This window comes from Poromitra crassiceps (assembly GCF_964638095.1).
Source record: "Poromitra crassiceps genome assembly, chromosome: 1".
Lineage (NCBI taxonomy): Eukaryota > Metazoa > Chordata > Actinopteri > Beryciformes > Melamphaidae > Poromitra > Poromitra crassiceps.
In genome coordinates this window covers 43007017-43032057 of record NC_139623.1, presented here as the reverse complement: position 1 = coordinate 43032057, position 25041 = coordinate 43007017, and the positions used below count along the sequence as shown (strand labels likewise).

At 45.2% G+C, this 25041-nt stretch overlaps 1 protein-coding gene across 1 annotated transcript in view; it reads left to right on the top strand.

The window, feature by feature from the left end:
* Nucleotides 1-1463: 1463 nt before the first annotated feature.
* The window catches only part of lhfpl7 (LHFPL tetraspan subfamily member 7), a gene marked incomplete at both ends in the record, with an annotated part of 238937 nt that continues 215359 nt past the window's right edge, over nt 1464-25041 (top strand). Inside the window, one exon of the mRNA XM_083639573.1 lies at nt 1464-1715. Coding sequence (XP_083495699.1) covers nt 1464-1715 — 252 coding nt within the window. The remainder of the gene's footprint in view (nt 1716-25041) is intronic.

The window sequence follows — 25041 nt, the reverse complement described above, 5'->3', positions numbered from 1 at the left end:
CAACTGGTCCTGATAAACCCATAAAAGTATCTAAACTCAAAGGCTTTCAACTTTAAAGCATTTAAAAGTCTTCAATTCATTGTAGAGGGTTTAGGAATATTGCAATTGCGTTGTTGTGCTGTGGCTGTCTGTAGCCTATTACAGGTAAAAAAAAAAAAAACTGCATGCGTATGTCTACAGCTGTCATTTTCATGTTTGTGCAAGATAGCTACAGATAACCTGGATTATACCGGAAAAAGGGCGATTTTGCCTTCAAAGTAAAAGCATCACTATTAGGCTACAACAAGTTTCCTTGCCACACAGACTCCCAAAGAAAATGCAGAATGGCTTACCTGCACCCTGTAAAAAGTTAAACTAGTTTCAGCTTTACTGACAGACTGGATTGTGATATTTTGATCCACTGACTTTCACTCAATTCATATCAACGAATGGCTGTCAGTCAGCCATGAGACAGCCGCTGTCTGATTTTTATAATATGTGGGTTAATGTCAGTTTTAGAGGTCCCAGGACTCAGGAGGTGTTTGAAATTCATTTGTATTAATTTTTGTGGAGTAACTTGCCAGTAGGCTACTTGAAGCGCCAAGATGATTATGCGACTAGGCCGGATTTCCCAATGCCCACCCACAGCCAATTTATGGGACAGTCCAATCGTTTTAATAGTCGATGTTAAAATCGTGCCTTAGCCCGACATTGGAAATATTTTGTCACAGACAGGAGGGGACATTTTTGCCGGTGTTAATTTAGTCACTATAGACTCTAATGTAAGCATTACATTGGCTGGATATTTCAGTCTTATAATTTATCTAAGTATAATTCACAGTGAATGACATTGTAGTGAAATCAATTGATTTATTTGTTTTGCTGACTATAAAACGTGCAGCCCCTTCGTCAAGCAGGCATTTTATTTTTGAAATACGTATCCGGAAGGTCTGGTTTTAATTGTGTGTGGCTTGACGTTTGAGCAGCCGCTCTCTTCGCAAAGTGCATTCCCCTCTGTGCTGAGGCAAACCAAGTACCTGCAGCAGCCGTACAGCGGAGGGCAGCCATCGGGACCGGCCTGTGCAGGACAGTATGCAACACTGCTGCTATCTGAATAAACTGCGTTGGAATGACAACTGCGCATCTCAGTTTTGGGTGTGACAAGTAGCCTATCTTGCGCGTATTTGTCACATTTGGGCTCCCCCCCCCCCAGCCTGAGTGGACGCGCGGATTACTTGAATAGATATAGGCGACTTTATTTTTTATTAGGATGTTAGAATTTTGATTAGAATTTACCCCACCCAATGAGCTGGACACACACACGCACCCTGCGGACATCACATTGTTGACTGTTGTTCTATTTTTGCGGATGTAGTGCGGTAGGGGAGCTGAAGTTGCAGTCTTCCTCTCCAATGCATTCTCTGCTCCTGGAGCGGGAGAAGTTCGCTGTGGAAGCCGTGGGTGTGCCCCTGCACGCCGGCAGGATGTTCAGCTGTGTGGGCTGCTTCTGGGTGCTGCTGTCCTCCGCTCTGGTGGCAGTGTGCAGCTTCAGCTTCATCTCCCCCGCCTGGATCGTCAAGGAGCAGCTGAGGAGCGGCCACAGCCTCGGCCCCAGCAAGGACTCTGTGAGCTTCGGCCTGCTGTGGCACTGCTCCGAGTCTCTGGATCACATGTACCGGTGCTACACCTTCGGGGGACTGGGCAAATTCGCAGAGATCCCCTCCAGCTCCTGGCAGGTAGGCTAACGTGCCAAGCAGCTGCCCAGTAGTCGTCACCTCTGAGTGGAAGCATGGGGCATGTGGGGTAGTAGGGCAGTGATTCTCAATCTTTTTCATAATCAATCAACGACCCATAATTTTATCCACATTAGGGCCCCGGCCCCCATTTGATGAGATTTTGTCTTTTGGACCCAATTCTGTGAATATTTCTATTGTCAGATAGCCTTTTTGTGCAGAATTCCATGATTGTCTATTGTGGGTAGTATAGACAGATAAACGTTAAACTATGATCAAACCAGTCATTCTCCTACATTCTCTAGCCTAATTGTGTTAACTTCTTGTCAATCAAATAATGTGTAAGTTTAACAATTAAACAATTTACTGGAGACCCCCTGGAACCTCAAGGACCCCTGCTGGTCCCTGGAGCCCACGTTGAGAACCACTGGGGTAGTTAGGCCACTGTGAGTCCAGAATAGACTGTAGTTTTTGTAGCTAATTAAGGAAAAATCAAGCCAAATTGAAAGAAGTCTATTCGGAGGCCATAGCTATAAGGAACCTACCCAAATAGGTGAGGTAGTTAGTTGCAGTTGTTTGCAATGCCATTTCAGAAAATGTTCACAAAACAAGTGAGTGTCACTGCAAATCACTGCACTCTATCAAAAAACATGGCACCTGATTCAAAAATAATAATCTTGACACAAGTTGACTTCCATTGGTAACAAGTGCCATTATGTCATGCTTTTGCGAGATTTTGGTATTTGCCCTATAAAAAACTAGATTTTAAGACTCAATACTAGAATGAAATGCTTTGTTATGAAGTTCACGGTGGTGTCCTCCTACGTCTAATCACCTTGACCAAATGATATGAATAGCTCATTAGTCATAGTCAGCTATTACTCCCATTTGGTTTAGTTGTGAACTTCAGTTTTGATCGGCTTTGGAAAAGTCGAGGTCATTGATATTAGACTCAGTGACTTTAGCTTTACTGACACCCATCCATGAAACACTGCAGTCAGTCATACTGTATAAGTGTCACGGTAAGTTGAACAACAGTGCTATTACTGTGGCACTGACGGGCCCATACACACCACAGCAAAAAAAAATCTGTTCATTTTGTATTCGATACGTCGCTCATCGCCTTCCAAAGCATGCTGGGATACCCGGCAGTGGACGGCAGCGACGAGAGGAGGGGCCAATTTGAAATCGACCAATTCGAGACGGAAAGAGTGCAAGACAGCCGATCAAGCTGCAGCACCAAGCGACCAGCTACGCAAAACACATATGAATACAGTGTTGCTGGTGTGTGCACAGCCTGTGAGTGTAAAGGAACAGACATTTGTGAAAAGGCTGTGCATGTCTGTGGGGAAGCGCTCCCTCAGTGGGCTGGAGGTGTTCTCATACCGCGCAGCATCTGACTGCAGCACAGCACAGCGTGCCAGGCAGGCACACATCAGGCTGGCAGGCTGCTGACTGAACAGGGCTCTCTATACTCGCACTGATCTCGCTTTTATTATTTCACTGCTTTGAGGTTCACCCAATGAGGGAATGTACGGTATGCGAATATCCACACTGTTAACAGTACCTCTCCACCTGCAGTGTACAGACAGTGATACCTACCTGTATAGTCATATTCAACAACAAAGTGTCTTCAGGAAAAATCCTTATCAAATAGGGGTTGATGCCATGGTCTGATATGGATCTATTTTTAGGGTCCAAAACAGATCACTAATTTCACCAAATCAGGAACTGTCGTTGCTATGTGAAAGACTCCATTATAACTGGTTAAGGCCCAGTCACCTCACCAGTGGGATGGTAGCTTCAGATAAACTCTTTAGTATCACAGCAAAGCATTTGGCCCCTTCAGAAGACTTGGCTGCTTATTACTTCTGCAAGTTGTGAGATCTTTTCATTGTTTCTTGCAGCTAGCAGGCTTTTTGGACCCGTCCACCCTCCACCAACCGTCTCTAAAAAAAAACCTGCTACAGTATACCAGCTACCTCTGGAGTCATTGGAGTTATGATTTATGTATGAAGGTGAATTAGCATTTGAAAGGGAGATATGAATAAGTGGCTGCCTTGTAGCACTAGGGATCTGGGCTGAGGGAAGAATGCAACGCTTGGCTTTCTTTCTACAGGCACGCACAGCAGGTGATGAAACTGCAGATACAGATGTGCAGCGAACGAGAGGAAACCGTTTGATTGGAATCTCTGTGTTACAGATGTAGTCTAATTTTTATCCAAACACTGTTAACAGCAATGTCCTCTACTGGACTGAAGCTTTGTAGATGTTATTAAGCCTTCTGTTTTAGGCTCATTTGACTAGAGCAGAGCCGTGTATATAGAAGAGTCGTGACATCTCCGTTCACTCCAATGGACCAGTTTTTTCCTCTCAAGAGTTCCCGGAAGTAAGGTTCTGGATTCAGCAGCACTGTCGAGTTGCAGCAAAATGGACAGTTTGTGATGTACTTTGAAAGGGTCCGATGTTTAAAGAATCAAATTGTCTATCAGCTTTAGCATTCTAACGTAGCGCGAGCCTCCTTCCTGGCTATTCATTGGCTACTGAGTCACGCATTTTGGACGTCCGCTGACGCCACTCTCTTACTAGATTGCTCTGGACTAAAGCCATATCACTACGATCCTCCCACGTGCTATGTCCTACCAGTGAAGCTTCCCCTGTCAGGTGAAAAGAAGCGGCTGGCTAACTGCCCATGTCTCGGAGGAAGCATGGAGCCAGTTTCGGCTCTCCCCAGATCGGCAGAGGGTGGACTAGCAACCAGGATAAATAAAAGTAAATTAGCACTAAGGGGGATAAAAAAAAAATTGATAAAAAATCGGGTAAAAAAAATAAAAAAATAAAAAATAAATAAATAAATAAATAAAGCCATGTCACTACTTAGCCAGGAACCTTTAAAGAAGGAAGATACATTACATCATACTGTACCAACGTTCTGTGGGGCCAGACTTTGGGCCCAGTTCTATTGTAGCCTATGGGAGACTGCTGCGAATAGCCTACTGACTGACAGATTTTTCCTAATCATTCGTTTGACATTCGTATTGCTGGTGGTCTCCAAATAGTTCAGTTGACTCTCCATGAGGCCTGTAAAGTATGTCTATAATCAGGTTTAGATACTAATTTGGAGAGCAACAGCAACTAAACGAAGGCGCACATAGGAAAAATCATTCAGTATCCTATTCTCCGAAGTGTGTTCTTTCATCTGCTAGAGAGGCATTTCTTCATCAAAGCTCATACGACGTAGATTAGCGTGCTTCTCCACGCGTCTCCCATCGGCTTCAAATGGACTGACCCCAAAGTCTGGCCCCATTATACCGCTGCCGTTGGTATGATGATGTAAAATGTCTCTTCCTTCTGTATAGGTTCCTTGTCAGTTATCGGGAAGTCACTTAGTCAGTCTTACAGTTATGAACCAGCTCCACATGCAGTCAGCCGACCACTTAGCCAGTCTGTTAGTGGGCGAGAGGCTGATGGAGGAGCTTCCCTGCACAGAGCTAATAAGCTTAATAAAGCTTAATAAAGGTGAAGGGGCCATTAAGATTTCATCAAAGCCACTTTATTATGCAGCACTGAGCACTGATGTGCACATCGTTTTGCTGATGCCTTCCATTTTCACACGACTCAACTTGTCAACAAGCCGCACACACACACAAACACAGACCTGGATATGCTTACATAGGCAACATATACGCATATTTGACAGGTCGGTGTCTATGCGTGTACCGGCACACGCGCGCGGGCGCACGCACGCACGCACGCATGCACACACACACACACACACACACACACACACACACACACACACACACACACACACACACACACACACACACACCAGCAGTCATCAGTATGTGTTCTGCTCAAGGGGCAGCCTCCGCTTCTGAAAAATGAAGCCAATGCGGAAGCAACTTAAGCCTGCATTATTTCTAACGGCCTGCAGGGGGCAACTCCACTGGCTCCAAAAGGAAGTCAGATTGTATGGAAGTCAATGGGAAAATTACCCTACTTCTCACGTGATTTATGACTTCAGTAAACACTTTCCTAATGAGTTTCATGGTCGCAATCGCTCGTTTCAAGGCTTCTTCAATAGCTTGTTTTCGACCACGTGATTCGGATGACGTCTGACGGGCAGCTCTCCCAGAGATACTATGGAGAATGGAGAAAAGCGAGTATGCAAGAGGTCGGATGCTGCTCCATGCTGCAGGTTATCGCCAGAAGATGGCAAAACATATAGGATATGATCCATATGCATAGAAGAGAAGCGGGTTTTCCAGCAACTTGTCCGATTTTGTTATACAGCATAATGTTAATTTTGTAAATTATGATCAGGTGACCAAAACTGTCCAGTGATTGCGCAGGTTGCCGATCATGCACCAATAGCAGGCGGCGCTGCAGCTCTGTGGGAAACCCGAGGTCTCGCGCTAGCTGCCTCTGGCTCCAAATAACCAAGATGGCGATGCTCAAAATGCCAAACTCAAGGCTTCAAAATGGGACTCCACAAACCAATGGGTGACATCACGGTGCCTACGGCCATATTTTTCTACAATCTATGGTTCGCCCTTACAGAAAACACAACAAAAAAACACATGAGGTTCACATGTATCCACATGTTAAATTTCACATGTGAAAACATGTGGAACACATGTGAAAACATGTGAAACCCATGGGAAGCGTGTGGTTTTGGAACATTTTCACATGTGGAATACATGTTATATAACGACAACGTGATACCATGTTTTGCCACATGTATAGCAACATGTTTTCCACATGTGGAAAAACAACATTTACATGGGTTTCACATGTAATCACATGGGAATCTACATGGGTTTCACACATTTCACATGTGAAAATGTTCACACGCTTCCCATGGGCAAAGCACATGTTTCACATGTGTTCCACATGTTTCACATGTGTTCCACATGTTTTCACATGTGAAATTTAACATGTTTTCACATGTGATCACATGTGAAGTTGCACATGTGCAAAATCACATGTGATCACATGCGATAACATGTAATTTTTGCACATGTGATCACGATCACGTGATTTTGCACATGTGAAGTTCATGTGGTTTTTCTGTAAGGTTGTGTGTTTGTCTGTCAGAGTAGGAAAACCGGTGTTCCATCACAGAGGAAGTGTGTGTTGTACAGCTGAAAACTCCTGCTGAGCCCTGCGGAGGATGTGAGAGTGAAGCAGGGACGGACAGAGGAGGAAGCTGGCCTGCTTGTGCAGTTCAAGTCAAGTCAAGTTTATTTGTATAGCACATTTCATACACAGAGCCAATTCAAAGTGCTTCACATAAAATGGTTGACAGGAAAATAAAAGAATAAAAGAAGAGAATAAAATGGACAATTAAAAGCATCACAACAAAACTTAAAAAAAAGAGTATAAAAAGTGCATTAAGCAACAGGCGCAGCAGTTGCAAAAAGAGCTAAAAACTTAAAGAGGGCTCATTGGGTTTGCATAATAGAATAAATCAATTTATCTATATTTAGTCCCCCGACATACTATATAAGAAGCATGACTACACACACATAAAACTCAGGTCTGGGTACGGTGTCCTCTTTTAAACTCCCCTTACGCGTGCGTCCCTCCTGACGCATCACCTCACCCTCTTGTGAGTATATCCGTATTACGGAACCATCCCCCAGACCTGCAGCTTTTAGCAGTAATTGCAATCATCTATGTTTTAAAACCAATTGTATAATAGTGATTGAGAAACAGCTGTCAGCAGTTAAAAGCGACGGTAAACATAAAAGTCTTTAGTCTACTTTTAAAAGTAAGTAAAGTTGGGTCAGATCTGAGGTCTTCAGGCAATTTGTTCCAGCTAGCAGAAGCATAGTGGGTAAATGCGGCCTTCCCATGATTTGATTTGATCCTAGGGACAGTTAATAAGCTGGACCCTGCTGACCTAGGAGGTCTAGACGGTTCGTAGCGTGGGAGCAATTCAGCTATGTATTTTGGGCCTAGGCCATTAAGTGATTTATAGACTAATAATAGTATTTTTAAATCTATTCTATGACACACTGGCAACCAGTGTAAGGACTTAAGAACTGGAGTGATATGATCAGCTTTCTTAGTCTTCGTTAGAACTCTAGCAGCAGCATTCTGAATGAGCTGAAGTTGCCTAAGTTCTTTTTTGGAGAGACCAGAGAAAAGGCTATTGCAGTAGTCTAACCTACTATAGATGAAGGCGTGAATTAGTTTTTCTAGATCCTGTCTGGACATGTAGCCCCTAATTCTTGCTATATTTTCAAGATGATAAAAAACAGATTTTCTGATTGACTTAATATATTGTGGGAGTTAAAGTTGAGATAGTCAATAATAATGCCAAGATTTTTGACTTGATCCTTATCGTGCGTTCCTTTATCGCAAAAGAACTGGGATGTGGAGGCTAAATGACGTCACATCCATTTTGTTAGCGTTCCATTTGCAGAAAAGTTGAGCTGGGAAGTTCACTGTTCACTGGTCAGATCCACTCGCTAGCCAGGCTAGCCATTGTTAGCAATAACAGTTGATAACAAGGTATTTCATGGCATTTTGCGCATACAAACACTGCAGCCTCATGTCCACACAGATAGAAGTAGGCCGTGCTGTGTGTACAGCTGATTTAATGAGACAAACAAGACAGAAGTGCTAAATAGCATTTATACGATTATAACTACCGTACTGTTGTTGCGCGGCTCAGCCATCTTGGATTTTTTACGTCGGGGTTGCTGAGGCTCCTACGAGTTTGGAATGGGAAATACCAGCTCTAGTGACGTCACGTCCCAGCTCATGAACTTTGAACCGGTAAGATTACCAGTTCCCAGTTATAAAGGAATGCACGATTAGGCTTCAGGGATCGAGACTCAAGGCGTGCAGTGATCTTAAGCCTTTGTTCTTTGGGACTAAAGACGATCACCTCTGTTTTGTCTTTGTTTAGCTGTAGGAAATTCTGGCACATCCAGTTATTTATTTGATCAATGCACTGGCACAATGATTCTATGGGAGCATAGTCAGCTGAGGAAAGAGTTATATACAACTGAGTGTCGTCTGCGTAGTTATGATAGGCTACTTTGTTTTTTTGCATAATTAGGCCTAGAGGGAGCATATAAAGGTTGAAGAGAACGGGCCCCATAATGGATCCTTGAGGCACCCCACAAGTCATCCTAGTTAGGTCAGATGTGTAATTGCCAATGGAGACGAAGTACTTCACAGTTGAGTCTGTGTGTGTGTGTGGCTAACTGTTCTCTCCGGGTTGTCAGAAGCTTTCGCTCCATCCATGCTGCCATCCAGCACTGCTGGGGGGCGCAGTGCTGTGGGCCACCGCCAGGCTGCTGCCGTGGCTGGCAAGCCACTGCCACACACACACACACACACACACACACACACACACACTACCCTCCACACATACTGTGCCCTACATACACACGCACACACACACACACACACACACACACACACACACACACACACACACACACACACACACACACACACACCTCACACACACCTCCAGCAATAGGTAGAGGAGGATAGCTAACAAATATGGGCTAATGAGAAGGAAGAGGAAAACAACCATTGCAGTCGACCAGTGCAGGGAAGGAGCGCCCAGCACCCATTAAGCTAATAGCAAAATGGTTTCTACAAGTGAAGCTACTGAAAACACTTTCTGCCATTGACATCGAGTGGTTTGGACATCAATTATTCCTTGTATTACTTCTGTATATTTCTTCATATCGTGCTGCCGGGTTGTGTAATTTTCCATCAGAGCACACTTACAATAGCGCAGTACGTGAGCATGTTTGTGTGTGTGTGCAAGCGTGTGTGTGTGTGTTAGTGCTGAGGGCGGTGGGTTGCCAGGTTGGACGTATTAGTGGAGGAGGTGTACTGTGACCTGCTGCCAGGTAAAGTGTGAAGGAGGAGGCTCGCTTGGCAGAAAACATTTTCACTTGAACTTGTTAACAGCTTATGTGCTCCACAGCACTAAACACTGGAGCTGGATTAGCTTAGCTTAGCCTCTTGCAGCAGAACCCTCGGGAAATAGTTTGTGTTTTTGACTGTCTGCTATTTCCCTGGTGCGTGTGTGTGTGTGTGTGTGTGTGTGTGCCCCTCTCGTACAAGGTCGTGTTAGCCTAAAGGAGTGGTGGCCGGGCTCCAACAACACTGATTGGAAAATGTCTGAGTCCATCGTCATCTTTTGTCTGTTTCGAGCATCATGGCGACATGACGAGGCTGAGATTCAGGGCTTTGGAAAAAAACATGTGATCGTCTTGCATTGGAATCCCACGACACAATCAGCAAAACAATCGCTCCATACCGTCTCTTCATGTCTGCTCGCCAACGAGATGAGTCATACAAGCTTTTTTCTTCTCCCGTTTTTGTTCATTTTCCCCTGCCGTCCCCAGTCGTTGCTCCACCCCCTCTGCCGATCTGGGGAGAGCCGTAGACTAGCACGTGCTCCCTCCGACACGTGCAGCCGCAAGCCGCTTCTTTTCACCCGACGACAGCGAGGAGTTTCACTGGCAGGACGTAGTGCGTGGGACCCGTGGGAGGATCACGCTACCCCCCCCCCCCCCCCCCCCGCCAGTTCCCCTCCCCCCCAACAGGCGCCCCCGACCGACCGACCAGAGGAGTCGCTAGTGCAGCCCCCCGGGACACATACCCCAGCAGCTTCCCACCCACAGACACGGCCAATTGTGTCTGCAGGAACGTCTGACTAAGCCGGAAGTACCGCTGCCGGGAATCGAGCCCGGGTCTCATGGGGGTAGGCGAGTGCTTTTACCTCGACACCACCCAGACGTCCCGATGAGTCATAAAAGTGATCCAAGATGTCCGTCTTTACAGCGCCTAATTGCCAGCTACCTATGAACAACACTCACTTCTACATAAACCCTGGAAGACTCTCAAAAAGTCATTTCACCAGCCAGTGAGCCAGAACTAGTTTTGAGCAGACAGATAACTCCTTTAATGGGATTCACTAATGATGCTTTTGTGGCTGGTGCAGACAGCTTTTGTCTTTGCATGGTTTCATTCATTTCAGTATGTAGAGAGCGCTACACTGTGACAAAATCACATTCTCGCTCAATTACAGGATATTGTGTTTATGTCTGTCGATGTGAAACTGTTATTTTACATGAAAATCCACTTCAAACACTCAGCAATTACAACACTTAAAGGGACAGTGCTCATATTTATTTGACATTGAACTGCTTTTTAGCAACATTCCACGTTATATTTTAAACCGTGAAAGGACACATTAAGGCAGGTGTAATGTAAGATAATATATTCCCTCAAATTGTAGAATAGATACAGCACTATTCAAACCACATTTGCTGTGCATATACAGGCAGTGTACTATGGGAGTAAAATAATGACCTGAGCTAAGATTGTTACTAATTTGTATGCCACAGTTGTGTTGCGCTGTCAAAGCCTGCAGCGAAGAGCAGGTGACCGACAAATGAACATTCAACATTTCAATTTTGCATTAAAAACAACGTAAACCAAATAATGTGGGGAATCCAAATAACGTACCAAGGGGAATAAAAAAGAATACAGAGAAGAAGAAAAAAAGATAACAAATAATAAACATAAAAGATAAATAATATTTTTTGCTTTCTTTTATTTTTTTTGCATGTTTCCATGGGGAGAACAGGGAGAACATGCAAACTCTGCACAGAAAGGCCATTTTGCCCACCTGGGTGGTGGGCACTGAGGGCATGGGAATGGGGACACACCCACAGTGTCTCAGGCGGGAATCGAACCCAGGGCCTTCTTGCTATGAGGCGACAGCACTACCACTGTCACCGCCCCCCCCCCCCCCCCTTTAGCTCATTTAAAGGAGAATTTCGTTTTTTTTGAACATGCAGCCCTCTCCTCGCATTAATTATGATCTGACGACTCACCCAGTGATCTCCGCGGCGTTTCTGGCCGTCCTAGCGTTGTTTTGAGATCAATAGCGTCCAAGTCAGTTGTAAAATGGAGCTGATTTGGGGCCAAGTGTGAGCCTGTCTTTACTGCATCTAAATAGCTATTTTTACTCCCGTTTTCGCCAAATATCGTCAGAATCTGATCCCTCAAGAACGACCACAGTGATATTTCGCCAAAGGCTGTTTCCTGGAGTCCCACAGGGATCAAATTACCTCAAACGTGATCTCAGTCACCAAGTCTCGTGAAGTCCCGCGATACTTTCCTGCTGACTGGCCAAGTACAGGCAGGACGCTTTGCGGTGGTGGTTTTAGCGTAACCTATGTGGGGTTTGGCATAACCTTCGTTATTTCGAATCCCACATAGGTTACGCCAAACCCCACATAGGTTACGCTAAAACCACCACCGCAAAGCGTCCTGCCTGTACTTGGCCAGTCAGCAGGAAAGTATCGCGGGACTGCACGAGACTTGGTGACTGAGATCACGTTTGAGGTAATTTGATCCCTGTGGGACTCCAGGAAACAGCCTTTGGCGAAATATCACTGTGGTCGTTCTTGAGGGATCAGATTCTGACGATATTTGGCGAAAACGGGAGTAAAAATAGCTATTTAGATGCAGTAAAGACAGGCTCACACTTGGCCCCAAATCAGCTCCATTTTACAACTGACTTGGACGCTATTGATCTCAAAACAACGCTAGGACGGCCAGAAACGCCGCGGAGGTCACTGGGTGAGTCGTCAGATCATAATTAATGCGAGGAGAGGGCTGCATGTTCAAAAAAACCGAAATTCTCCTTTAAGCCTAACCCTCATTACAAAGACCCAGGAGTGGATGGATTCCCTGTCACTTACTGAGATATACAGCGGCTCAACAGTGCATCCCCACAGAGAAACGGCAGCACGGCATCGCTCCGTCCTTGGTGCAAGCTTGAGCTGGCCCTTAGATTGACTATAGCACTTTAGTCTCGGCTCCCAGACGTTTGGTGAGCGGCGCCAACAGCGCCACCTACGGATAGAGACTGAGAACTGAGTCTAATAGCACTTCAACCTCTGCTCAGCCCATAGACTGTCAAAAGAGATGTGTGTTGCGTTTTGAAGCCTGTAGTTTGGCGTTTTGGCCGCTGCTGTCTTGCTTCTTGCACAGCTCGCGCGGGACTCAGGGGTTTCCCACAGAGCCACAGCTCCGCCTGCTATGGGTCCGTGATGGGGCGAGCCACGCGATCACTGGACAGACGGCCTGTCAATCACACCCAAAACATAGTGTTTTCTATCGTCTATTTTACTCTAAACGGGTGAGTTATATAACAATTCTCCCCCCCCCGGCCCCCGTACAGTTGTCATGAAAGGTCAAATTAGCTGTACTAACCAAAACCGTTTTTCTTTTAAACCAGGTAAACATGTTTATGCTGAAAACTCAGGCATTTTAACATGGGGTCGAATGGGGACTAACTCGCTTTTGCAGCCAGCCTCAAGTGGCCATTCGAGGAACTGCAGATTTGAGCACTTCCGCATTGGCGTCATTGCTACCAAGGAAACCTGCCCCCTCGGTTTAGACTCTACTCCCCCCCCCCCCTGCCCCCCCTCTCTCTCTCTCTCCCTCTCTCTCTCTCTCTCTCTCTCTCTCTCTCTTAGCCTAACCCTTTGAATGCGGGAACCTCTGTGGTGAAAACCATTTGTGGTGGAAGTGTTTGTGCCTGCTATGAATGATGTTATGGGGTCTAATGCATGTGTTGTATCCCTGCTTGTCCCATGGGGGGTGGGCTTCCCACTTTATATGAGAGACAAAGGCCCAGTGAAGAGATGGTGAGAGAGAGAGAGAGAGAGGCGGGGGGGGGGGGGGGGGGGGTGGTTGTCTGGCTGCATCCTCCTGCTGACCTCATTCTGTTTAGTTAGAGCTTCATGTACTTGTTACATAGGCACGACACGTTGACCACACACACACACACACACACACACACACACACACACACACACACACACACACACACACACGGGTGATAAGACGAGACAGTGATGTGATGTATACATACACAACACACACACATGCCACATTCACATGCACACACACTTGTTCACACATGCACGCGCACACACACACACACAGCACGCACACACACATGTTCTCACACACATGCACCTGCGTGTGATGAAAAGAGACAGTGATGTGATGTACACTGGCGCTCCATGTCGGCACTAATACGCTCATTAGGGGCTGAGTGAGCGACGGCTACGGGACGTTGGGGAATAGAGAGAGACAGGAAGACCAAAAAGCTAGATCCAGAAAGTCATTGATAAAATAAAAAATGCCTCTAATTTGATCTCTCTCTCTCACAAAAAAAAGACTCAATACAACCTATAATATTGCTGCTATGCCCCTGTCCGCAGTACAAGACTCATCCACCATGCGCACAGCACAGCAATAAAGCCAGCTGCATTCCCTTATCAGCTAGCTTCTGTTCCAAAGTGAATTCCACCTGTAACCTCCTGGCGGCGGTGTGTGTACACCCTGCTTTCCTCTGACCTTTAACCCCCCCCCGAAGTCAGCAGTGCAGCTTTAGTACACTGACTTCAGAGAGAAGTCAGCAGTGCAGCTTTAGTACACTGACTTCAGAGAGAAGTCAGCAGTGCAGCTTTAGTACACTGACTTCAGAGAGAAGTCAGCAGTGCAGCTTTAGTACACTGACTTCAGAGAGAAGTCAGCAGTGCAGCTTTAGTACACTGACTTCAGAGAGAAGTCAGCAGTGCAGCTTTAGTACACTGACTTCAGAGAGAAGTCAGCAGTGCAGCTTTAGTACACTGACTTCAGAGAGAAGTCAACAGTGCAGCTTTAGTACACTGACTTCAGAGTGAAGTCAACAGTGCAGCTTTAGTACACTGACTTCAGAGAAGTAAGCAGTGCAGCTTTAGTACACTGACTTCAGAGAAGTAAGCAGTGCAGCTTTAGTACACTGACTTCAGAGTGAAGTCAGCAGTGCAGCTTTAGTACACTGACTTCAGAGAAGTAAGCAGTGCAGCTTTAGTACACTGACTTCAGAGAGAAGTCAGCAGTGCAGCTTTAGTACACTGACTTCAGAGAAGTAAGCAGTGCAGCTTTAGTACACTGACTTCAGAGAAGTAAGCAGTGCAGCTTTAGTACACTGACTTCAGAGTTCAATCCAGTCAAAAAGTACACTCATGTCTAGCGTGCCTCACATGCTTCGTGTGCTCGCCTGCTCGAGCAACTGAGCAATTGTACGCCGTGCAATCCACCTTATTATAGAGTACCGCAGGGATGACATACCAGCTGTAGGGTTATTTTGTAGGCCTTGGAGTACCGGTCAAGTATTTTGGCCCAGAATCCCGTTAATGAAGGGCAGAAGCAGAAGGCATGAGATAGTGTGCCCTCTGACACCTGACACCTGTCACACAGTGGGGAGAGAGAAGGGAAGATCCTGTGTAATTTATGCTTGGAGTAGTGAAGACGGTGAGTGAATTTAAATTGGATCAGCTGGTGTCTGCTATTAACTGAGCAGAGTTGTACCACAGACAGACTCCTTTCCCATATAATGTCAGATAAATCAATACCAAGTTCCCCCTGCCCTGCCATGCTTCTCTAATCCTCTCAGTAGAGGCCATGTTGCAGTTGTCAAACAGACATACAAATCTACTAGAGATAAGATGCTTGGAGTCAGGAGGGATCAGCAATACACTTTTATGACTTTTGAAACATTTTCTGAAAATCGCGTAAAAAAAATGCATCATAGAAAGACAGCTGAAAAGTCAGCTCCAGGATTGACCGTGGATCACGAAATCCAAACTTTATTCAATCGTGATTATTTACAATAAGCTCTTAACGCGTGCGTGTTTCACCCTACAATACAGTCTATGGTTTCACCGGCTTTGAGTCACCCCCCCTCCCCATCTCGTGTCGGCCTCGCTCTCTTAACCTCGCGTCACCAGGCTCTTCTCGGGGGGAAAGAGCCAGGTCTCCGTTTACAAGGAATTTCGGCTCTCGGCTTGTTTCCGGCCTAGACCCCGCCCTAGACAGGAAACAAGCAGCGGAAACAGAATAAGAAAATAAAACAACAAAACAAAAGATGGACGTACCGAATGAAGTTTTTGAAGAAGTTATTTTAGAAACATCGCAGATTCACAATATCACATTATTTTAAAGTCCCTGGAAACCAGAAATATTTTTTTATTATTTAGCATTTTGAGTTCATCACATCACAGGAACCTCTGTTAATAAGCCACCAGCCAAATTTGAACGATGATGAACGTCGCAAAGTATATGAATTTAGGTTTGACAGTCATGACAAAAGTCATGAGAATCAATTCGATTTTAGACTCTCTTTTCTCCCGCGGACTGTGTGGGCGTGTCCCGTGTGTGTGCGTGCAGCCAGGACTGCAGCTCCTCCTCCGAGAGAGAGAGAGAGAGCGATAGGGAGGGAAACGGAGAGAGAGAGGAGAGAAAGAAGGAAAGAGAGATGGAGTGTGTGTGTGTGTGTGTGTGTGTGTGTGTGTGTGTGTGTGTGTGTGTGTGTGTGTGCATTTTGACAGAGAGGATTGGAAGAGAGACTGCACAGCGCTACTGTGTGTGTGTGTGTGTGTGTGTGTGTGTGTGCGCGTGTGCGTGTGAGAGTGAGAGAGAGAGAGAGAGAGAGAGCAGGCAGCATACACAGGCACACAGAGCGGGAGGTACGGCTCTGGCGGGAGGGAGACAGACAGACATTGAGCGAGCGCCGTGATTGGCCAAATCTTATGACGTGATAAGATCATTCAGTTTAGCACTGCTCTCTTCAATGAGGAAGTGGAAATCCAGACCTTGTAGAAAAGTGGCGATTTTGGGGCTTTTTGTTGAAAGTAATGTCTCCTACTTTCTGAGGCACACATAAAACCCTACATTTAATAGTTAGAAGATTTTTGTGGATTTTGGTTTCCAGGGACTTTAAGCCAATACAGAAGTTTGCATAAGACAATTAATCGAGGAAAGAGACATTCTACTATACAGCTACTATACAACTTGTGTTGTCGTTCTTTTTATCAGGCTCTAGCGAACGTAACCTCGCCGCGTCAAGCTAACGGCAACAAAGACGATTTTTTTTGGCGCTATTGTTTCCTGTTTCCTTGGTTTACGCCCCCAAGGCCAAAAGCGGTGTAAAGCGTGCCCAGACTACGCTCTCTCGCTTCCTTCTCGAGCTGGGGGAGGGTCCTATGCTATATTTCATGCTCACCTCACCTGCAGACGGACGGACGGATGGACAGACACACACACACACACACACACACACACACACACACACACACACACACACACACACACACACACACACACACACACACATCACTGTCTGGCTGCCCCGCTTAAAACAGATGAAAGCATGAGGAGAGCAGGGTGGATGAGAGAGAGTTATGGCCCAATTCCACAGCAGCTAGTAGCGCGGTCCCGCTCCGCTCGACTCGACTTTTGGTCTCATCCCACCGTCAAAAACCGGCCCAGCTCGGTTTGATTTGAGGCCGAGTCGTGCTACTTTTGGTCCCTGCCTCGTCGGGGTACTTCGGGCTGGCGAGTAGGTCCCAAATGGTGACGTAAAACTCTGATGGCTACTGATTGGTCAGAGAGAATCGTGTTTACTCTGTCTACTGACTGTCAATGCAATGCTGGCGGCTGCATACCAGTTTAGTGGTCTTACCTTATCTTCTGTTATGTATATTTCCATCAGTATTTTGTGTCGCTGCCTTCACCTCCGGTGAAATAAAATCGTGGCGGGTGTTCAATTGTCTGAGAAAAAAGTCCGCTGCTCGCTCAGGGAGCTCTGTAGCTGAGTGGAGGCTGCAGCGCTCCGCTAAGCCGCAGCGGGTGTTTGGAAGCCCCGGTCTTGCCTGGTGAGAGGCTGCGGGGTAGAGGCTTCACTCTGTTGCGCCTCTCCCGTCCCCGCACAGCGCAGCGCATGCCTGTGATATCATTCTCTTGGCCGATTGTCACATTTGCCCATGTACACTGTAGGTCATTTAGAGGCACCAGTATTTCATAAACAGTTTAAAAGTTCTGTGGATGGATTTAATTGTAACGTTATGTTATAGCCGAAGGACAGATATGCGGTCGCTATTTTTAGACGACCAGCTGTGGGCACGACCAGCTGTGGGCACGACCAGCTGTGGGCGGGGGTGGGTGGGGGCAGATGATCCGCGGTGGAAGCAAAACGTCCATAGGGCTGATACGATTAGAGCCGAGTGGTGACGAGCTGTACAGGGCAGTAAAATGTGGTGGAAAGTTGGTGTTAGAGAGAGAGAACAAGGGAGATGTGAGGAGGTCCAGAGTGCTGCTTTACTACCATCTCTTCCTCCTAGTTGTTCTTCAGGAGACTATTTTGGAACGGAGCGACACATCATGCGCCCCACGGCAAAAGCATCCCGCTCTCCTGCTTTATGAGACAAACATCTCCTTGGCACCCCGGAGCTCAGCAGAATGCGGTGAGAGGGCTGTTTTGTGTTTAGTTGTCTGCTCACCTTGGCTTAGCAGGTGCCATAAATAGACTCATTACAGAGAGTATGTATGGTGTAGCGTGGCAGAAGGCCCTGGGCCTGGAAGGGGAGATAGATGTTGGCTCCTTTGACGGCAAACCTTGCGTGAAATGCGGGCGCACCGACTCGGCTTATTATCATACAGCGCATGTTTACTTCAAGGCCACCTTCTGACTGCTGACAGAAATTAATAGGATGCAGTGTGTATACAGAGGAGCCTTTTACAATGATAGATTTAGGGCGGAATGGGCCGTTTGGATGGCATCCCAATTCTGACGAGACTCTTTTACAAGCCAAAATGTTCGTCTTTTCTGTTCGCTGGGCTAAGCAGGTATATAAATCAAATTTCTTTGTTGTTCAAATGAAAACACAATTTACAATCAAAAGCAGAACTTGCTTAACTTACAAAATTACTTACAAAATTAATTCTAGGTCAAACATTCATTTTGACAATAGAGATACCGGCCTGGTGAGAGTTGGGAAGACTAGTTCACCTGTCCAAGTCTGCTTTAATTTTGTTCCATATTTCAGAATAGTTGTGAGTCACAATGTAGTTCAAGAATGGGAAGATTTGTATCCCAAAAATAGTTAAAATGTTGGACACCTGGGATATTGGTTGGAAATTGTAGCACTTTACGTGGGTCATTTAGGGGTAACAGGGCAGATTTGGCCGAATTCATCTTAAAGCCAGAAAGGCAGCCAAATTCCTCACAAATGGGCGCAGAGTAGGCATGGGTCGATTTCCGGTTTTACCGGTTCGGTTCGGTATACGAGCCCAAACCGGTTTGATCACGTGCGAACCGCAAAAACCTAAAAAAAAAAGGCAAAAGTCTTATTTTGTTTATTATGTTGATGTTTGAAGAAAAGTTAAGCTGAATAGTTATGAGAAATAAAAACAGTGTGTTGTTACAGTTAAAAGGTTCTGCTTATTTGTATTCAGTGTTCGTGCTGGTTGGCAGCATACCAGCTTAGAGGTGCATTATCGCCACCAACTGCAGCCGCTTTTATACGTTTTTTGGGGGAATATCGAACCGGTTTCAAAATGTTCAAACCGACCCATGCCTAGGCCCTATATTGTGTGAATTTGTGAGTTTTGAAGTTTATAAGGCAGCTCAGCTGTAAGCCAATCCATTCTGATTGCACTGCTTGTGTTTTTATTAGCCTTTTCTCAAGTTGCACTATAGGCAGAAGTCTTATTTCATTTATTATTTTGATGTTTAGAAGAAAAGTTGAGCTGAATAGTTATGAGAAATAAATACAGCCAGGGTGTGTTTGTACACAGGTGTCCTGCTTCTTTTTATTCAGTATCATTGCTGGTTGACAATACCAGCTTAGAGGTGTATTATCGCTATCAGGTGGACTGAAGTTGCACTACAGACAGTTATGGGCCACACTCGGGAGCCCTGCTTAAATTTTTTTTTTCTTTTTTTTTCTTTTTTTTAAATTACAAAAAAAATCGGTATACCGGTTCGATCCGGTTTAGACGGCAATATCGAACCGGTTTAAAAATTTTCAAACTGACCCAGCCCTAGCGCAGAGTGTATTGGGTTGTCCTTGAAAACCAGGATGTCATCAGCGTATAATGCCAAATGGTGGTAGGTGTCACAAACTGAAACAGGTTGTACACAGTGGTAGAATTAATTTGAGATCATTTGGGCAGCGGGCTAGAGGCTCTAGGGAGAGCTAAAAAAGTGGTGGACTGAGGTACAGTACAGTATGTAAATCCAGCTGAATCTGGTTTGTCATGCTGAATCCAGAGCCGTATAATAGAAGAGTTCCGACATCTCCATTCACTCCAATGGACCAGTTTTTTTCCAGGAAGTAGAAAGTGGAACTCTTGAGTAAAAAAAGCAGCACTGTCGAGTTGCAGCAAAATAGACAGTGTTATACTTTGAAAGGGTTTTTCATCCCTTGAAATGAATCAAATTGTACATTATAGGCTTGATTTTAGCATGCAAAAGTAGCGCGAGACCCATTCCTGGCTGTTCATTGGCTAATGAGTCTCGCATTTTGGTCCTCCGCTGACGCCACTCTCTTACTAGAGGACACTAGCTGAATCTAGCTTTTTGTTTTGGTTTAGACCAGGGGTTTTCAAGGTGAGACTATCCTCCTCATATATATATATATATATATATATATATATATATATATATATATATATATATATCAGAGGAGGTTTTTCCAGTGAGGCATAGGAGGATGGTCCTCCTCTATTAGATTGGGGATTTTATATAAAAAAAAATATTATATATATTTTTTTTTCATTTTTCAATATTTTTTTTATAATAAAATATCAATCAAATGTGTTTTTTCTTATGTGCAGACGCTCATTTTTTCATTCATTATATTCTTATATGCTTAAAATGCTTCAACAACAGTGACCTGAACTGATGGAAAGGAGAGCATGCAGACAGTCACTCTGGCCCTGCTCCCAGCAGATAAAAAAACATTCGCCCTGTGGGTGTTTATTTATTTGGTCATTTATCTAATGAAAAATATGATTGGTTGAAAAACACTTGCAATTCACAGAGAACATGTGAGAGTGATGTGTTTTCCAACCAATCAGATTGAGCTGGAAGGTAGCACGCCCTTACCCTGGTTAAACCAGGTGAAATCTAATTGGTTGTTGGTTGGATAGATTGCTGACATTGATTGACATTCTGTATTGTCCAATGCTGAATAGCCTACGTCTGAAAATCTTGTTGAATCCGCTCCATTGGAAATGCAGGAAATGAAGACCTGACAGGCTAATAGATAGATTTACAGACAGTAGCATCTATATTTTCCCCTTTCTCTTTTCCTATGTTTTATATTATCAAGCAGTACGCAGAGTTTAGAGAGGGCAGCGTGGTACACACGGAGGACAGAGGCTCAGAAGCAAACACTGGGATAATTTAACCTCATCGGCTGCACTCGCACCGGCTACAGACAGCAGGATATTCAAGTAAGTCAATTCAGTTCGAGTTATCCGGGTCTTCTACTAAATTCGGCGTCCACCAAGCAGTGCTACTTTTTCGTATTATATTGTTTTATGCTGAATAGCCCGCCATTTGGCGATCTTAAACTCGCACATTTTTTTACTGAATTTGGCAGCGCATGCGCTTCGTTCCATGTTTTGTTCCGCGCTGCCAAATTCAATGGAATGAAACGAATCTTGTAGCCTATGTTGGACGTAGTGAAGTGTTTTTGATTGATTTGTTCATCCATCAAGCTTTTTACTGACAGACTAACTGTAGCCTAAATATCTTACTTTATTTTGGGGTGCATTTCATTGCTCAGCCAGAAATTATTCCCACTTCAACTCTCTTTCTCCTGGGTGCGCCTAACGTTAAAATGCACCAGATGACAATCCATCTTATTTGTCCTCAATCTGCATTGAAAATGTGTGAAAATTCACCTTCTTGCAACAGTTGTAGCCTAAGCTAGTGGTTTTCAAAGTGGGGTCCCCAGCAAAAAGGGGGGATTAATCTATGTTCACTATAATTCCATCCATAAGTAACACAATCACAGAATGTATGACTATTTTGGTCATGGGTTTCATATGTCTGTGATAAAACATCTAAAAGCAAAACTCTTATCCTATCTATATGGGGGTGCGTGGTGTAATTTGTGTGATTGAATTAAACTGAAATTAAGTTTGATGTTGCCTGCTGTAACAGTGTGGATCTATAAAGCGGTCTGTAGCCTAATAATTTCTATTGATCTTGTTTCCTTGAAGGAGACTGGTGCTGCTATTGAGATTACATTAGGGTATAGGAGTGACATATTTGGGACCCGTTTCTGGCCTACCTTGATGAGGTTAGGGGCGGTGGGTGACTTGCTCAGCTGGTTTGTCTTGGCCCCTTGTATAACCCATATGCTTTTATAAGCATGTAAGCACCCTTATATGGGTGGTAGCACCATATTATAATTGTCAATCAATAGTATGCTTTGCTTTGTTTTCCAGCTGTGTCTGAGCTTTTGTTTTGTTTGTATGTTGTTAAAATCTGTCTTCAAACTGCAAAAGAGAAGAAAAAAAAAGGCCCAGATTTTTCCCGGCGGCGACCGAAGCGTCCTCCCCTATTGCCAAGCTCACCAGCTACCACTGATATATATATATGATATGATGGAGGCGATGCGGTTTGACATTGTCATTGTAGAATTGGTCAATAAATACAGTGATCATCCATGGGAAACCCTTAACCTGCATATTGGGTTTCAGGAGAGAGTTATAGTCTTCCATGATGGTCAAATGACATATATTTCAGGCATGAATAGATTTTCTGGGAGGAAACATTGAATTTTTATCTTTTCTTTTGGTCCAAAATCAGTTGAACCCTGGCGTGTGCGATACAGGTATGGGGTGTGCAGCCTACCTGGTCTGCACAGCCACCTCAGGTCAATCCAATCTAAATCCCATTCTGTTCATGTGATTGAGTGAGGCTCCAGGCTTTTGTCACAGACTCCTGGATGTGGGATTTGGGGGCGTGTGTGTGGCTGGCTTTGGGGGAGTGTGTCAGCAGGCGCGGCGGGTTGAGAGGTCAGCGCATAAGGGAGAGGAATTGAACATACGCGGGGGAACAGCTGTCCAGATGATGGATAGAACAGGTGGCTTAGAGGGAGACGAAGAGGAGGCGATCTGCATTTTAGAACCATCTCGAGGTGAGATAGCGAGGAAATGGCTCTGGCTGAGACGGACGGGGATTGATGCTCTCATCAGTCTTGATGGATGGATGTTACCTGCGGTATATGATCATTTTCTCCTGGATTCTGACTTCTTACGGCCGGTGGCGGCGTGGCGCGGCACGACGCGAGCCGATGATGCGGCGCCGCCAAAGCCACGGAAGAAGATACCGACACATACCGGGGGGTCAACACATACCGACCCCCGGGCATGTCGATTCAACTGTTGGCCGAATTCCCGGCAGCCGGGAAGGCGCCGAAAGCCGTGAGCGCCGATCTCTTTCATGAATTATACTCTTTGCTTTTGTGATATTTAAGACCCTCTGATCAGCAAGTCCCAGGTAGACACAACTGTCTGACTAATAGGAGAAGTGTGTGTGTGTGTGTGTGTGTGTGGTGGAGACGGGGTGAAGGAGCGCTGTTTCCTTTGCGTGTGGAGGGGGGAGGGGGGGGGCACATGCTGAGTCAGCGCGCTCCAGGAGGCCACCGCCCATTTATTAAGCGGCCTGTCACTTCCACTGCCTTCATTGTGGATCCTGTGGGTAGTTTATGTATTGATTTAACAGGGAGCCTTCTTCCATTTTTTACCATAAATGATGGCTTACTTGGCTTGATGCATTGAAGCTGTGCGAGCCGTGAGCCATCAGTAGTCATAGCACGGGCGTCGCGGCTAATGGAGCTCGCCGCGCCAGGAAGGTACACTTCCAACGCTTTAATACAGTGAATCGGCCACGAATACGCGTCTTAAAGCGAACATCCTGTGTTTTCTTTAGGAGCAGAGATACTCGCCTTAAAGCGAACATCCTGTGTTTTCTTTAGGAGCAGAGATGCTCGCCTTAAAGTGAACATCCTGTGTTTTCTTTAGGAGCAGAGATGCTCGCCTTAAAGCGAACATCCTGTGTTTTCTTTAGGAGCAGAGATACTCGCCTTAAAGCGAACATCCTGTGTTTTCTTTAGGAGCAGAGATACTCGCCTTAAAGCGAACATCCTGTGTTTTCTTTAGGAGCAGAGATACTCGCCTTAAAGCGAACATCCTGTGTTTTCTTTAGGAGCAGAGATACTCGCCTTAAAGCGAACATCCTGTGTTTTCTTTAGGAGCAGAGATACTCGCCTTAAAGTGAACATCCTGTGTTTTCTTTAGGAGCAGAGATACTCGCCTTAAAGCGAACATCCTGTGTTTTCTTTAGGAGCAGAGATACTCGCCTTAAAGCGAACATCCTGTGTTTTCTTTAGGAGCAGAGATACTCGCCTTAAAGCGAACATCCTGTGTTTTCTTTAGGAGCAGAGATGCTCGCCTTAAAGCGAACATCCTGTGTTTTCTTTAGGAGCAGAGATGCTCGCCTGGCATCTCATTTCCTTGTGATTTTGTGGCACGTCTAGGTAAAGTTTTACTGCTCCACTTTTTTGTCTCCTGTGGTTATACCATGGAACATAAAGACGTAATGGCTCTTGGGGGATGTAGCCGAATATCCCAAACACAAAACTCCAACTTTGCTGAATTAAAAGTTGCACCGCTTCAGAGCCCATGTCCCATGTGTGCAGACTTATTTAGAGTTATTTAAAGTGGAATACTGCTGCCTGAATTTCAGCTTTGAATATATGTTGCTTCTTAGCTCGCAGATGCTTTGGTTTGCATTCATGATGGTTTACTTACCTCCATGGCTATAAGCAAGGAAGCAGTGTGAGAAATTAGATAATTAGCAGCTGCTTGGCGGCAAAAATCCCCTCCCAAATTAGCAAAAAGCCCCCAAAACGTATGGGGGCAAAATAAGCCTCCTGGTGGCCAGCAGGGAATTACAATATCTGATTTTCTGATCGTTTTGTGTTGAGTTGTGAGTCCTACTATACAAGCAAAGATTTCCTTCCTCTCTCGTTGAAACTGTGGGTAGAAAAAACGCCTCCAGGCTAATTTATTGGGAATGGTTTATTGCAGCTCACTCACACCCACACACTGGAGTCTTTAGTTTTTACGTGTTATTGGTGACTGATTACCAATCATGTACAGTATGTCCTTTAAATAATTGATTGGATTTATATAGCGCCTTTCTAGACACTCAAAGCGCTTCGCATATCAGGGGAGGGAGGGGGAGGGAACTCAACTCAACCACCATCGATGTGTAGCAGCACCCACCTGGGTGATGCACGGCAGCCAGTTTGCGTCAGAACGCTCACCACACATCAGCTATCACAGTGGAGAGTTGAGGACTGAATGTGCCAATTAAATAAAGAGGGATGATTAGGTGGCCATGATTGAAGGA